Source organism: Monopterus albus, unplaced genomic scaffold, assembly GCF_001952655.1.
Source record: "Monopterus albus unplaced genomic scaffold, M_albus_1.0 scaffold24.1, whole genome shotgun sequence".
Classification (NCBI taxonomy): domain Eukaryota; kingdom Metazoa; phylum Chordata; class Actinopteri; order Synbranchiformes; family Synbranchidae; genus Monopterus; species Monopterus albus.
In genome coordinates, this window is record NW_018127904.1 from 1,587,465 (window position 1) to 1,603,516 (window position 16,052).

The 16,052-nt window shown below is 39.9% G+C and overlaps 1 protein-coding gene across 2 annotated transcripts in view; it reads left to right on the forward strand.

The window, feature by feature from the left end:
• marchf4b (membrane associated ring-CH-type finger 4b) overlaps window positions 1–10,987 on the forward strand; it is a 13,732-nt gene extending 2,745 nt beyond the window's left edge. For both annotated transcript variants that reach the window (XM_020594677.1, XM_020594678.1), the window contains 4 exons: window positions 1–214; window positions 4,732–4,887; window positions 5,689–5,881; window positions 10,383–10,987. The exon at window positions 1–214 is cut by the window's left edge and continues 530 nt beyond it. In XM_020594677.1, coding sequence (XP_020450333.1) covers window positions 1–214; window positions 4,732–4,887; window positions 5,689–5,881; window positions 10,383–10,804 — 985 coding nt within the window. In that variant the 3' untranslated portion in view covers window positions 10,805–10,987. The remainder of the gene's footprint in view (window positions 215–4,731; window positions 4,888–5,688; window positions 5,882–10,382) is intronic.
• The last annotated feature ends 5,065 nt before the right edge of the window (window positions 10,988–16,052 follow it).

Consider the following 16,052-nt stretch of genomic DNA (forward strand, 5'->3'; position numbering starts at 1 on the left):
CGCTGGGGCGGGAGCCACAGGGCCACCAAGCGGAGAGCGACCGGTAGCGGGCTGGGTTGATGCCGCAGAGCTGTCGGCGGCATTACGCGGCTGCAGCAGCTCCTCTGATGAATGCTCAAAGGGCAAACTGGAGGAGAGGTTCTCCCTCACCAGCTATACGGAAAGTGGCTTCAGGACGCCAGTGTGCAGGATCTGCTTCCAGGGACCAGAACATGTAAGTCAAGGAAAAATGTTCATTTAAATGTTAAAATACGATATATATGTAAGTTAAGTAAGTATGCCTCAAACCCATTAATAAGTTACTGTCCCATTGTTTTCTGTTAAGGTTAAAACATTAGTGATATCTGTTTGCCCACGCAAAAACATTTAACTAAGGACCAGATAAGAGTGATGTTGCACATTGAGATCCCTGCTGGTGCAAGCGTTTATTTTACATGAGGATTCAGGAGTCTGGTGTCTTTCCCAGTGAGGACTGGGAAGCTCCCAGTGTATTCTTAATGCAGCTATAAAGCTGGAGAATCCTCTGAGCAAGGATCCCACTGCATCCTGCACTTTTCTCTTTGCATGGCTTCAAATCACAATGATAGCTCGTAGCTAGTGGGAGACTAATGAAAGACCCAGTCCCCATGTTTAGTGTAGAGGATACACAGTAATTCTGTAACAACTTATTATAGTAAAACTCTCTGAATTCATATGAAAAAATAAATAATACCGTTCACTGTGCTGCTCACATGCACCACCTGGAAACAGCAAAAAGTAATAATAATGTGCAGTGAGCAGAAAGGAAGAGCCTTCAAGTTTATTACGCTGCATGCTTCTGCCTAAGGGGCCATATTGATGATAATGTCACACTATATCAATCAGGTGGGGAAAAATGTGAAAGAAGATGGCTAAGGTGTGCTGCACTAAATAATATTAAATTATAACAGAGAAGCAGGCACTTTGTAATTTGCAGACACATTAGTTACACTGTCTGACAAAGCCTTTGAGGCCACATTGACAAATATGTCACACTTCACCAATTGTAATGGAGGTAGAGAAATGTGAAGCAAGATAACTGAGCTGTAGAACATAACTTTATATCCAGCAGCTCAGTTGCTTTTCCTTTACCCAAGCAGCATATTTACTCTATCACTGTATGGTCACTGCACTGTGTATGGCCTCTAATCTCTCTATGTATCATCAACTAATTACTCCAACAGCAATTTTGTGCATCATTCCACCTCTGAGCTCAGACTTTGTAATTATTACTGACATGGGGTCTGGTTAGTTATGAGATTGGAAGACGAGGCCTCATCTTTGTTTTTTTAAGAAGTCCACAGATAGTCAGCATACGCTGCCATGCATATAAAGTACCGCCTTCAAAATTTGCAGTATTTCCCATGGTCTGCTCCAATCCATCTCATCAATGCTTCCTGGAGACATTGCAGCTAGTCAATAGCACTTGATTTCATGCCGCCCTATAATTATGCAAGTTCTTTTCTATTACCGGCCTTCTTTTTCTTGTCTTCTCTGCTGCTGGTTTGGGTTAAGTCCAGATATGGATTTGCTGAGGTGTAAATGGATACAAGGAGAATAAGGCTCGATTTGAGAAGAAAGATGAGTAGACAGTCTGTGTGTCACTGTGTGATACAGGCAGTGAGGACATTGGCTATCCTCTGACTGTTCTCCCTTAGCCTCCAGGATGTCACATAGACCAAGACAGCCAGTATCTGATTTGACAGTTCACCTCCAAAACACTTCCATCCCCAATGCTGAGATACTTACAATACAGAGTAAAGAAGAGAACGAGAGATATAGAGCATTAAATATCCCACTAGAACAGGGCCTTGAGTGTCTGACAAAGACAACAATTTGAAAAATGACTGTACTCTGATTTAATCTGACACTGAACAATGTATTAAGTCTGTGCAGTCGAAATTCACATCAGTGTTTTGGTTCCATTTTTTTTTTTTGTGACTCATAACCAAAATCCTGTTGCTTTTAAGGGATAGGTTCACATTTTTCTTTCCAGATGTCTCAATATCATAGTTATATTCTCAGGTGTATGTTTAAAACGTTATTGGTCACTGTGAACATTCTTCTTCTCCTTACTTACTATGACGCGGTCTGTAAACCATATCAAGTGAATATCTTCCAAAGTGAGTCTTCTGTTTCTCATATTATCCCTTCTTTGAATAAAATCTTAACCAGCCTTTTAAGCCAAACTACTTCTGTTGCAGCTAATTTGCTGTAAGTCTACGCACACACAGTGTACAGTATAATAAATATCCAATATCAAATGAAAGGACATACATTTGTATATTACAGCAGCACTTACATTTTTAATATACAGTTGACTTGAGACATATTTCAGTCTAATTATTGGTAAAATTTAGCTAAGGGTCAGTGAGAAGCTTACTTGCATGGAGCATTAGATTTATTCATGCATGTGCTTTCAGACTTGAAAAGCACATCTCTCGACCTCTGTCCTCACTTCAGTTGACAATATGGGAGTCCTGGCTGCTTTAAAAGAAATGTTGGCTTTCCCTCCTAAATCAAAACACATATAATGTACGTGCGCAGAATGTTTGTGTGTGGCACAATCAGAGACCTCGAGGGTCAAGTTTGCAGAATTTTTTTATACAGCCCTACAGTGCTGAGTCACTGTTTTCTATATTCCATCCTATGTTGGATGGCTCCTCTGCCGCTTGTTTGGAATGACATAAGAACATTAAATGTTTTGGCTTTGCTGAAGTCTGTAGACAGGAGCTGTCATCACCTTATATTATCATCTAAACCCTGGTTCTTCTTCTCTTCGGTTACTTTGTAAGGTCCATTAACTGTCACAGAAGGCCTAATGGTTCCTGTAAAATAAGCAGTAAGTGGAGCGTCCCCCGGTGTATGTTTTATGAGCAGTCATTGTAGATAAATAAATTTGAAATGATATGACCTTCAATTTCACTTTTCAATGATTGGATGTCTCCCTGTAACTTGTTGAATATAGTTAAAATGCGAATATGAAGCTGTTTTCAGATGACTGCTGTATAGCAGGTTCTTATGCTTGTGGCGTGAATGTCATTGTAAAAATTGCTTTCATTCAGCTTCTGTGGGAGCTAGTTTATTATACCATTTCCCTTTGCATGAGTTAATGGGAGTTCACTTGAACTGAGTCCATACCCTTAAGGAATGTGAATAGCCATTTCTAATTTAGTTTACTGTCATTACATACATTCCAATTTTATAGGGAGAAAATTAGGTGCACTGAGCTTCTTAGGTTAATGCAACACAAAGAAATGGAATAACATAGGCTACACAAGCTATCAGATTTAGCATCTTTTTAATACATTGTTGTGTTTTTGCAATAATCGTTGCTGTTTGATCAACAAAAGGACATTTAGTATCACGTGCTGTATGCGTGAGCTCAAATATCATGGTTGTTATCAGTTTCTCTTGCTCTCTCTCTCTAGCCTCTGTTGTACTGGAGTGATCTAGGTCTGAGCTCTTGGCTGCAATCAGGCCAGTCACAGTGAGCAGTCTTGAGTCCCACTGGACACAGTAGAAGTGTTCTGCGGCTCCTGCCAATACACTCCTACCCTGGCCATCTGTAGATGGGTCTTTTCTCCTCTATCTCCCTGCACAATGACGGCATAGAGAAATAATTTGGACAATAATTATGACATATTCTGAGTTCATGATAGACGGGGAGAGAATACTGATTAATAAATTAATAATACATTGACTTAAAAACTGAGTTCCTCAGCTTAAAGAGGTTTGCAACAGAGCAGCTCAGTTAATTCATTTTTTAAATTATTTTCTTTTTCATTCAGTCCTGTTAAGATTAAAACATCTATACAAGAAGGTGTTGCTTTGAATTTTTAGATCCAAGTTTCTTAAACTCTGCAGGTCAGGACTTAAGAGGGTTTGCAAGCCTACATCTTTTGAGTCATCATCTATATCCAGGGTGACAAGACTAGTAATGTATTTTAATGAACTTTGGGCCCTGGATGAAAGACTATAAATCCTTCTTATGTTCTCCAGGCTGATTGGAGCTTAGGAATAATGGCTGGTTAAGAATATGTTTGAGTACATATTGCTGTTAACTGAAATCTTTATGCTGCCAATTTTAGTGAATTTCATACTTTCACTTTAGCTGAGGGGTTTCAGAGTCATCTGTAGAATTAAAATATACATTGATTTTTTTTAAACCTCATCAAACTCCACAAGATTTTAGGTTCATATTTTCTCTTTAATAAAGATAAGTGCATGTAGAGAAGGGTGACAGGGCGAATAGAAAAAGAATGAAGAGTAAAGGAAGTGTTTCTGAGAAGTCACCAGATTTGCAAATATAAAAGAATATGTATGTGCTGTGTACTGTATATGACAGCGCCATCCAGTTTAAGAGCTACAGTAACAGTCTACCTCTAGTGCAGTGTTTTGCTGATATGTAGGGGTTTAGTCTTTGACAGAAGCTCAGTGTCTTCTCCACTTTCCAGTGGTACTGATAATCAAGCCTTTCAGCAAACTGTAAGCCAAAGCTTTGATTTCACACCTGTGCTCATGTTCTGCTGTAATATGGCTATGTAGTGCTGTCTACACACACACACACACACACACACACACACACATAAATCCTGTTTTTCCAGCATCAGCACACATTGCCAAAGAAAGAACTCACAAATATGAATTACATGACACATATGACATACTGTATCTTCTCCTGTTTGCTGAATGACTCTGTCTTTCCCACAGGGGGAGCTCCTGAGCCCATGCCGGTGCAGCGGGTCAGTGCGCTGCACCCACCAGCCCTGCCTCATCAAATGGATTAGTGAGAAAGGTTCCTGGGCCTGTGAGCTCTGCTACTACAAATATCAGGTCATTGCCATCAGCACCAAGAACCCACTACAGGTGAGTTGTAGGTGTAAAGATCCATAGTGTACAGATAGTAAAGAAAAGGAAAAGAGCTGGATGAGAAGCTGTGTGTGAAAATATTTAATAGTCAGGGATTATGACCAGGTTAATGCATCTGGGTGAAACTAGGAGACACTGACATGTTAACAGTCAGATGAAAAACTCAGAATGATAAAATGCCACCTTAGTAGGAGAACTTTTGGGATGTGTAGGACAGACAGCCTCCTGGCTCTTTTGGGATGCATTTTTGATTTACATATCATTGCTTGGTTAAAGCTAAACCACAAACACATTTTCCAGGAATCACACCATCTTTAAAGCAGCTCAAGTTCTGCTCCGATTGCAAACAGAAGAATTCAGCTAAAAATTAAAGTTTTTGAAGTAAACAGGTCTCTGGAACAGAAGGATTGTAGACGTGTTAGACTTTGGTGACATAATAGTGTCATTTGTGAACAGATATTGATTTTTTTTAGGTAGTTCCAGGCAGCACTGACATGTATAAGATTTTTGGTTTCTTTGTGCTTCTGTACAGCCTGCTATAGCATTCCCTGATGTTGGATGCTTTTCTTTGGGCTGAACAGTATGGAAATCTGACCCTCATTCTTATGAACCTATAATGCATATTCTTCCAACTTAATTTGTTAAATTAGTCATTGTGTTCAATGATAGGGTGTTGATCTTGTTGGTACCAGTCGTTGTGAATGTGTTCTTCCAGCCCCTGTCCCACATGTGGCTCCCAAGTATTCGGTAAAGTTAAATTACAAATATGAAGTTGTACTGTGGTCTGTCTTCTTGCAGTGGCAGGCCATATCCCTGACAGTGATAGAGAAAGTACAAATTGCAGCAGCCATCTTGGGCTCCCTGTTCCTGATGGCCAGTATCTCCTGGCTGGTGTGGTCGTCTTTCAGCCCGTCGGCCCGCTGGCAGCGACAGGATCTGCTTTTCCAGATCTGCTACGGCATGTACGGCTTCATGGATGTCGTCTGCATCGGTGCGGTGCCACTGTTAATTCTGCTTTATTACCCTACTTTTTCATTTCAAGTTTATACCATTTCTACTAAAATGAGTTGTTCTGTTTAAAATAATATTGCACCTGGTCTGGTCCTATTATTATTTCAGGTACATTTTGCATTCAACTAGCAAAAGCAAACAATGTTATAGTTGTTCAGTAGAGTCAATAATTATACCAGCAAGCTACCACATGATTGTGGTATCTGCTACCTGCTGTCCTCCTCTGGAGCCCGGAGGCATTAATGTTTTGAATGACTGTGTGAAGAGGAGATTGTTTGTCACTGGTTTGCTGGTGAGGATTGACTTTGGAGTCATTAACTCTGCTCTTTACATAGATGAACTTGTCACCTGGCAGCCTTTTAAGAGCAAAGACCTGACTAGCACTAATCTACAAAGTTAGAGTGTGGAAAAGAAACCAAGCTAAGCAGGAGAGACAGGGTTTTATCAAACTCAGTAGAAATAGAACAGGTTAGGAATCATTCATGTCCATGTGGCAGACTGTGACTGTATCACTCTCTAGTTGTTCCAATATGTAGGCCTTAAATACAGTAACAGGTCAGAGGGCACTATTAGAACACAGAGTACTATAACTGTAAGAAAATAAATAATCTCTTAGCTGTAAAGTGAATACTATACATATATATATCTATATATAGATATATATAAAATATTATATGTTTCTACACATATAAGATAATTAAGTGCCACAGTGTTTTCAACAAAGACATTTTATATTATTGCAACTGTATTAGATTTACTTCCTGTTTACATATAAACATCTACAAAAGTTAAAGTTGTCAACAGATGCAGTAAATTAACAAACAGTAATACCTTATCTGTTTCCCGCTACATCACACTGTGTTATAAACCTTGTATTAAATGTTGAAATGCACTTATAAAATAGGGGGTGAACATAAAGTGCTACTGATTATACAATACAGTACAAACCATTCATATTGTATGTCCCTCTACATGACTTTAACATGAAAACACAGAGCAAACTCTTGAGGTGCAAGCGTTTCTTGTTACAGATTGATTTCATTTTCCACATACTGAGTTCAATGAAAATGAATCACTAAGAAATTTCAAGCGGCGATAAAATGTTATTGAGCAACCCCAGAGATCAGAAGCAGAGAACACATCAATGTTGCTAGCCTAAATCCAAAACATGGTGAGCATTGTTGTGTTGTAAGTGGTACTGTGTCTATCATTTTTCTTCGAAATAAAGATCTCAGGTGTATAGTGCAACACTTTATAGCTGAGTAGTTGTTGCTCTGCTACTCCCTCAGCTAATACCTTCTTCAGGCTTCAACACAGTGAATCGACCGCTGCAGAGATATATATTACTTTGTGGTGTCATTAAGACCGCCGACACAGTCCATCCATCCATTCATCCATTTTCCTTCGCTTATCCGGGACCAGGTCACGGAGGCAGCAGTCTAAGCAAAGATGCCCAGACTTCCCTCTCTCCAGACACTTCCTCCAGCTCCTCCGGGGGAATGCCGCGGCGTTCCCAGGCCAGCCGAGAGACATAGTCCCTCCAGCGTGTCCTGGGTCTTCCCCGGGGCCTCCTCCCGGTGGGACATGCCCGGAACACCTTCCTAGGAAGGCGCCCAGGAGGCATCTGAAACACATGCCCGAGCCACCTCAGCTGGCTCCTCTCGATGTGGAGGAGCAGCGGTTCTACTCTGAGCTCCTCCCAGGTGACCGAGCTCCTCACCCTATCTCTAAGGGTGCTACCCCACCCTTAGCAACAGCAATAATGTGGTAAATAATTCACAGGAATATGTCTTTGGAACATATTATCTGTTTTTCTAAGAAAAGTCACTCTTTTAATTGACTGTTACAGTAGCAGCAGGATTTTCTGTCCTTATTAGTGACCACATTTATATTACATGTAGTCATTAGATTCAGTCTCTCACTATGCGAAAGTCAACAATTCTTTTGAGAATCAAGGAGTGTCAAGGGGTAAATCTTTTTCTGCCTGTTTTTGTGAAATATAAAATCTATTTCTTTATATTAATTTCCCTGTACCAATTGAAATATCAACTAAATAATAATACTTCATAATTTTCTGACAATATGTTCTCTATAAGTTTGGGTATAGGAGTCAGTTCTGATAACTGGTTGTCATTTAAACCTCTTTATTTTACCATCAACAAAATCTAAAACTTTACAGTGACCCCATCAATGATACAACACTTTATATGGATTCAAACACATTCAAACTTCCAGAACAGCTCCTAATCAGATGATTTGTTTTTGAAGAAAATTCATTGTGAAACAACAAAAACCATAAATTATGTAATTTAATAAATGAAAGTATGACCTCTATTCTAGAGGTTTTAACTCGCTGGTATCCGAGATAAAGCAGCCCAGGAATAATTAATATATTCTTTAGTTCAGAAAGAAAGAAAAAGAAAAGATTGTTGTGAAAAATGCTCTTTTGGCTGAGCTGTTTGAATGACAGTACCTGACAGGCTCACCTCTGCTGGTAAACAGACTTGCTCTGCAACCTACTGTGCATGTAATGGACAGTAGTGTTAGTGGTATTTAAAAATAAAGACTACATCAGCATCAAACAGACTAAAGTAACATTTGCAAGAAAGTTTACCATCTGTTTAATGCACTGCAGCTGAGTAGCTAATTGGCTAACTAGCTTGTAAACTGGTGTTAGTAGTGAACAGGCTAAGGCACAGGACAAGTTGTGTTCACATGCTGTAGTGAAATAAGGTGTCCATCTTCCTAGCTGCAAAAGAGACATCAATGCAAAACTAGGGTGAGCCATTTTGAAATGAAAAATCTCTCTCTTTTTTTGGTTTCTGAAAACATAGTAATTGTAAATGAATTACATATATTTTCTCAGTAACTAAGAGATTACAATTACATTTATTTTCCAATTTAATTACAGTGACTTGATACATGTAACTAGTTACTCCCCAGACTTGCATTAAAACATAACTATTTTATATTATTCCTAAGACTACGACTGTATTTTCCTACACTTGTGGCCTTTGCACAGTGGAAAATACATCACTTCACCTGAAGGTGATGAGGTAGTCCGGGTAGGCTTGATTATCTTGAAACACAACGTATAGGTCTGGTTGGTGTATTTGGTCCACCACACTGTCATAGAGGTCATGGGGCTGCTGGTAACTGCGAGGAGGAGGCACCTTCATGCTTTTGTGGCCTGCATCGTAGACACCAGTCAGGACTCGGACCACGAACATTGACCGAGAACCATCATGAGCTGGACTGGAGTAACCGACTGACAAGCTGGCGTTTACGGCGAAATAGGTTCCATTACCATATGAAGTTCCTGAGAACAGGAAGAAATGAGGAACTAAGGCTTGTGGAACTAGATTAATTACAAAAAGAAATAGATTAGAACTATAGAACATACTGTATTTTCCCTTTTCAGAGTAATGTAATTTTAACTGTAAATAGGCTATCAGTTCTCTAAACGGGTCCCTTTTTCAATGATATTCTGCTGCATAAGAATTAAAACATTTTATGGAAGTAAAATAACCACTTGTTCAAAATATGGAAAAATATAGGCACTTGTTGCTTTAGATCAGTGTTAATATACTGCTGCTGAAGCAATAATTACTTTTTACTAAAACTGTTCTCAACTTTAAGGAATCTTATAGATTATACTTGAAACTGCATGTACAAGTAAAATTATGTTTGTTTGTTGTGAATCGCACAAAAAGATCATTACCATTGCATCCAGCAAAGCTCCTGTTGAACCCATTTTTCATGATAGGGATGCAGTTGTTCTTGGCTGTGCCATGGTACAGAAGCTTTTCACCTGCTCCACCACAGTGTACATTCTTATCAGACATGTTCTTCTTCTGTGCTTGATAGGCACGAAGCAGATGAACATTCTGCAAACGCTCGATCTGTCAAGAAAGATGAAAAAAGTTCAGCTACCAAAACATTCCTGGAGGACACAAATCTTCAACGGACATAAACAGTTTGCAATATGTTCAACTCTGCAAGATCCTGCTGTCATAAAAATTTATCTAAATGTAAGCTACTAAGCTATTATAAATGAATAATAAATTATAAAATCATCCTATTAAGCTCTGCACAATTGTGAATATATATGTAGATATATAAAATCTAGACAACACATCAATGATGAAAGCGGGCCCCGTGGGGGAAGCCCCGGCCACCAGGCGCTCGCATTCGAGCCCCAACCCCGGGCCTGGCTCCAGGGTGGGGCCCCGGCTGCGCCATGCTGGGTGACGTCACGGTCCTTGATTTTAATCTATTCATAAAGGGCTTTTGAACCACTCTTAGTCTGACCCATCACCCAGGACGTGTTTGCCTTGAGAACCTACCAGGTACATATAGCCCCCGACAACATAGCTCCTAGGATCACTCGGGTACTCAAACCCCTCCACCACAATAAGGTGGCGGTTCAAGGAGGGGGCCGACACAGTGACATTGTCTAATTGATACTCTGCTCCCCACAGCGTTAATTGTCCACGAGGGACCTTCTGTGTTTCGTATCTTCCACCGCTGGCAGGCTGTGAACCAGCAGTGGAAAGTCCTGAACTATGACAAGTCTATGGACAGCGATGACCTGAAGGATGCCCCTATGGACAGGACTCTATCTCAGGTCGGCCAGGGCTATCAGACTGGGGTGGGAGTGTCCACCTCCACCTCCTCACTGATGGTGGTAGCCTCCACAGCAGCCGGCGCCACTTCTACAACGGTGGTGACAGCTGCAGGAGCCCTGGGAAGACAAGTGGACCCCAACAGCGGCAGCGCGGTGCCAGACCAACACTGTCCTTACAACATCCTCCACCTCCTCAGCCACCTGAGGCAGCCAGAGGCCCGCAGCCAGCCCAGCAATAGCACAAGAGAGTTGGTCATGAGAGTCACTACAGTCTGAGGAGTCAGCTGAGGCCTTATCTCATATGGAGGCAAAAGACTTTTGAACCAGCTGACAGTTGAAAAAAGGCAAACCTTAACTGCACTGGATTGATACCATGTTCTTGTTTGTCTCAAAATACTTCTCTGATGTCTTTACATGGATTGAATAAAACTCAATGATGTTTGATTTGCAGAACTGACTGGAAAGTAGTTTTTTTTAGGTAGAATTTCTATGATATCATGGATGTTCATTCTTAATCTTTGGGAACAGAATACAGTCTGGTGAAGGGAATATAAGGTGGGAAGGTCTAGTTATTGTTGATTTAAAGCTTTTAACCACATCATTAGTAAGTGGATCTTTGAGCATGTTGTCACTTCTCTTCACTTCTACATAAAATACTAAAATCTTTCCTGAAAGGAAAAACTACCCTGACAGTGTACACCCAAGTAGCACTGTCCTCTAACTTGGATTTTACAATAGGAAATGTTTGGAATTCAAAGGAGTGATAGACAAATATGAAATACATTCATGTTTTCTACATTTAAGTGCGTGCAGTAAGTAAGAAAACGTCTTGAGTGCACTAAATGTTGTAGTTCATGTTGTTCTCCGTTGCTCAGCTTCATTGCTTAGATGTATTGTTGTGTTAACATTACAAATACAGAAATGCATTCATCTAAATTTTAAGGATTTCTGGTTCTTTTTGAACAAATATCACAATGAAATCATAGTTGACTCATTTAAAAAAAATCAATTTTTGTGTCAAAATATGCAAAATCACAAAACTCCCCAATCACACATAAAGGGATGCACCAGGTCGGACACCTGCTGCAGTACAAAAGTAGCTATGGAATGTAAGGTGCTCTCACACACAGGACAGCGGTTGAGGTGATGCTCTACTCCCATGCAAAAATGTAAAATCTCTATCTTCCATAATAGTTCACGTTCATGAAAGTGAGGAAATGGTTTTAGAAACTATAAACCTCATGTCCAGGTCTTACACACTGAAGTTAGAGTCTTATCCTGTGATGCAAACACTGCAGAGAAATGCCAAGGTTGCATTCGTCACACACATTTCTTATTGAAGGTGTCTAATCAGAGAGAATATTACAGTAGGCTTGACATGGATTAGGATTTAAGTCCTGATGTATATGGAAGGCAAGATATGGAGCAGTAAGAAAGGCTTCTGAAATATTTTGTACATCTCATTTTCAGGGAGTTTTTTTCTTGCAAGCACAAAATCAATGCAAGTTTGATGTACTGTTTTGAAAAAGGCTTTTCTATGTACTGTCATTAAGCACTTCTGTTGCATTTTCTTTTCAGACACCATTTTGTGATTTTGTTGATTATTAGAAGAGTTCTGAACAATTTTGAGAATGCATTTGCTCTTTATGGAACACCAATTTTCTAAATGACAGTATTACAGTATTTCTAACAATGCAGCTGAACAATAGAGAAAAACTGCAACAAGGACAGTCATCAGTGTATTTGCTTAATTGCTCCATGCCTGAAAACACGTTTCTGCTCCAAAGCATCATGGTGTCACTTGCCGTCCATTAGCTACATTCTCGTGTTCACATTTGCTTCACAGAGCTGGTGATTTCCCCTGTTTCTTGGATTTCAGATTCAGATATGCTCTTTGATATCTCTTCACAGCTCTCGTTTCATGTCCATGGAAGATCGGTTTTATCCCAGGAGACACTAGGTCTCTATAGCATGTTGCTGGGGGAAGAAACACTGGTAAAACATGCTCAAAGCATCCCGAAGACTGAGGGGAGTTTACTGATGTTACTTGTTTTCCCCCATAATTTAAACAGACTGACAGTATGTTTCTCATTTGGACACAGCCTCCTAAAAACATCTTGATGCTATTATCCACTACAAGCAAAAAACCAGTGTCAATCATAGTGTAAAACTTGTTTTCAGATGCTCCACCTCAGATGCTTTTGAGCTTTTTTCCAACATGCGTTACATTAAAATACAACATTAGCTTAAAAATACATCTAATGTGAGAGATCTGTATGTGCCGCTGGAACATAATGCCACGTGTTTCATTGTGGTAGGTTTTTGCAGTGCAGCGGTACCCCACTGAGACTTCGTCTTATCAATACAACTTCTATATAACACATGTAACACAGCTGTCACAAATCATAACCATGCAGTGCATTGCCTGCTGTCTGTTTAGTCTTCAGTATTCTTCCTAATTGAGCTCCACATTAGCTGGTGGATGTGTTCTTTGGCAACCCTGTTATTCCTAATCACAATCAAATGCTAGGAGTAGAGTATGTGCTGAGAATCAGGTGGTTTCTGCTGAATTATTTAAGCCATGAAGTGCTGATATCAGTGGGTGGGAGCTGCTGTATAGAACCAACTTGCAAAGACCTGGGAGGTTACAGAGAGTTCACCATGAATCTGCCTGCCTCAGTTGTCTCCACATGTTGTCTTTTAGAGCTCATGCAAATATATACACTTAACTGTGATAAATATCAGAACCAAAAAAAAAAAAAAACAGCCAAATACATATAAGACTTCTTTCAGGATTAGGGGTCATATGTCTCCATTGGTTTAAATATTTAATTGTACTCTTTTGTACGTTACACATACACGTCTGCATACACTGCAATTCCCCCACACATGTATGTGGCAGGGGAGTAGAGTTCTAATACTATATGATGTGTTTTATGTTCTCTGTTCTGAAAATCATCTTTTAAAACAACACGCCATTCCCTGCAGCGTTGGTTTTGGTACCATTTCTATTCATTTTTCAAATTTAGCCACTGGATAACCTCGACGCTATACCCCCATCCGAGATAATAATACTTTAGCATAAAATGAATAAAAATTGAAACCAAAGGAGAACTGTTGGACGCCTGGGATTTTGCAATTATTTCTTGAAGTGACCATGAAGCAATGGGGAATCTATCATGACACCCATTGATCAGATTTTCCCTCGAATTTTAAAGCTTTTAATATTTCAGCTAAATCAAATAATTGAGGTACTTTGCAAAGCACTGATGTGGGGAAATTCACACAAGCCAACAATTGCAGAACAGCCATCTTTCTCCTGGTTGGTGGACGGTGTAGTACAACCATTGTACACATTGCTTTCATCTGCAGAAAATTGACCCAAAAAGGATTTTTGCAAACTATACAGAGCACTGAACCTTTGAAACTGAGTAAATTGCATACAGCTAATGTGCTATTCAAGCAGGTCTGAATCACAATGACAGAAAGCACCACATTCACTCCCTGCAACTTTTGCTGCCTCTGAAAATAAAAAGGAGCATTCTGAAGAGCTGCTCTTCTTTGTTGAAGTGAGATGAAATGGCAGGGCTAATAATGGAGAAGGTAGAACCAGTGAGGGTCGGCAACAATGCTGGGAGGAATCGCATGAGAGACAGCCTTAACACTTACAGTCAGATTCCTCTTCTTCTCTTTGAATGCAGAGACATACATACATCCTATTTCTGCACCCATGTATTCCTGTTCAGGGTCAGAGGCCGCTGAAGCATGAGGCTGCATTCGGTGGGTAAATCAACACACACAAACAGAAATATGGGCAATTTAGAGGTTCCAGTTCAACTGATATGAATGTTTTGGGACAGCGGGAGGAGGCCTACACACATACACACACACACACAAAACCCAGAGCTGAGATTCACCAGGACCTTCTTGCTGTGAGATGACAGGATTGACCACTGAACCACCACCATGCCTCCATATAGACAATCTGTAAAAAGCACTCAGATCATTACTTCATCTACAATCTTACATCATGTTTAAAGAGGCTTTTACAAGAGTTGAACCCACTGAAATGAAAAGATCAAAGGAAATCTGTACTTCACTTGTCAAAATGAATAGAAAGGAAGGAACAGAAATTATTCTCAGGGACATGTTTTTGCAGCTTATGTTCTCCCCCTGGTGGCTCATTCATGTAGGGCTCCTCAGCACATAACAACTAAACAGTGGCTATACGGTATAAAGAATAACTAGCCTGACATTTAAGTGGCAAAATTTGAGATGTGACCAGCAATTTAAAAGTCAGGCAATTCTCTGTGCAGGACTGGTTGAGTCCAACAATGTACAGTTGCTTTAATGCAATTGCAACTGCACATAGGTGTTTCATGTCTTTCTGCAAAGTATTTCCACATTATAGTGGCAGTGGCAGAGCTGGTGCCCTGGTCTCTGCAACAGTTGAGGACCATCAGTGTGTCTGTGTGAAACCATGGCGATATGCAGTGTATTAAATCACCATAAAGTTGGAATGTAAGTACACTGGCATTTTTACATGAAGTAATATTTGAAGGCATGGGTGGAGCCAGGTGTGGCCAGGGGTGGCACGGTCCACCCTCAGAATCAGATTGGCCGCCCCTGGCCGCTCCTGCCAGAGTCAAAATGTGATACTTGTCAGTAATAATGAATGAAAAATGAAAAACAATGGACAATTGTTGTCTTAAATACAACTAACTTTATTCTGGGGTTTTATAATTGACATTGGTCAAATTTGTTTTATTTTATATCCCACATGCAGAATGACATTTCTCTGATTGTGTTGCTGTGGAGTATTTGGCATGATTCACCTCAGTGGGGGGGGGGCTACTGTGCAGCAGCAATGTCCCCAGGCAGTGGCAGCTACAGCTTTTAAAATGTGTAGATTTCATTTTACACACAAAGTATATGAGCCACTCATGAAATATAATGCATTGTTATGGACTAGGCCTTGCTCTACCTCAGTGAGCTGAGCAAAGATAACAAACTCCAACATTATAATATGTACATATTATAAAATAAGACTCTGAAAAGGGTCAATTTGCATGAATATTTTCATACTAGTACATTACATTACCATGCTCTGTGAAGGATTTGAAATGTCTTTACATTGCTGCCATCTGGTGGTGGTATCAAACATGACATCGTCATATGCTGTTGTGACTGTTTCAAACTTAGTCATTAGAAAAGCAAAACGTTTAAAAGCAGCGCTTTTCCAGTATTTGCAATAAATTATGCTTACATTGTGGTTTGATTCTGACTGACAGCACCTTAATATATTACAAAACATATCAGTAAGAAATTTCTCCACAGGGATTAATAAAGTGGAAAACCTTTAAAAAATAAAAACAAAAATCAAATATATCAGACTTGTCCAAGATAGAACAGTAATGCTCTGGACTTATTTCCATTATAAAACCTAGTGATGGTCTTTTCAGTGCCTACGTTAAGAAAAAAAGGGGGGGGGGGGTCATAAATTGTAAAATATATCGGTTCCTTT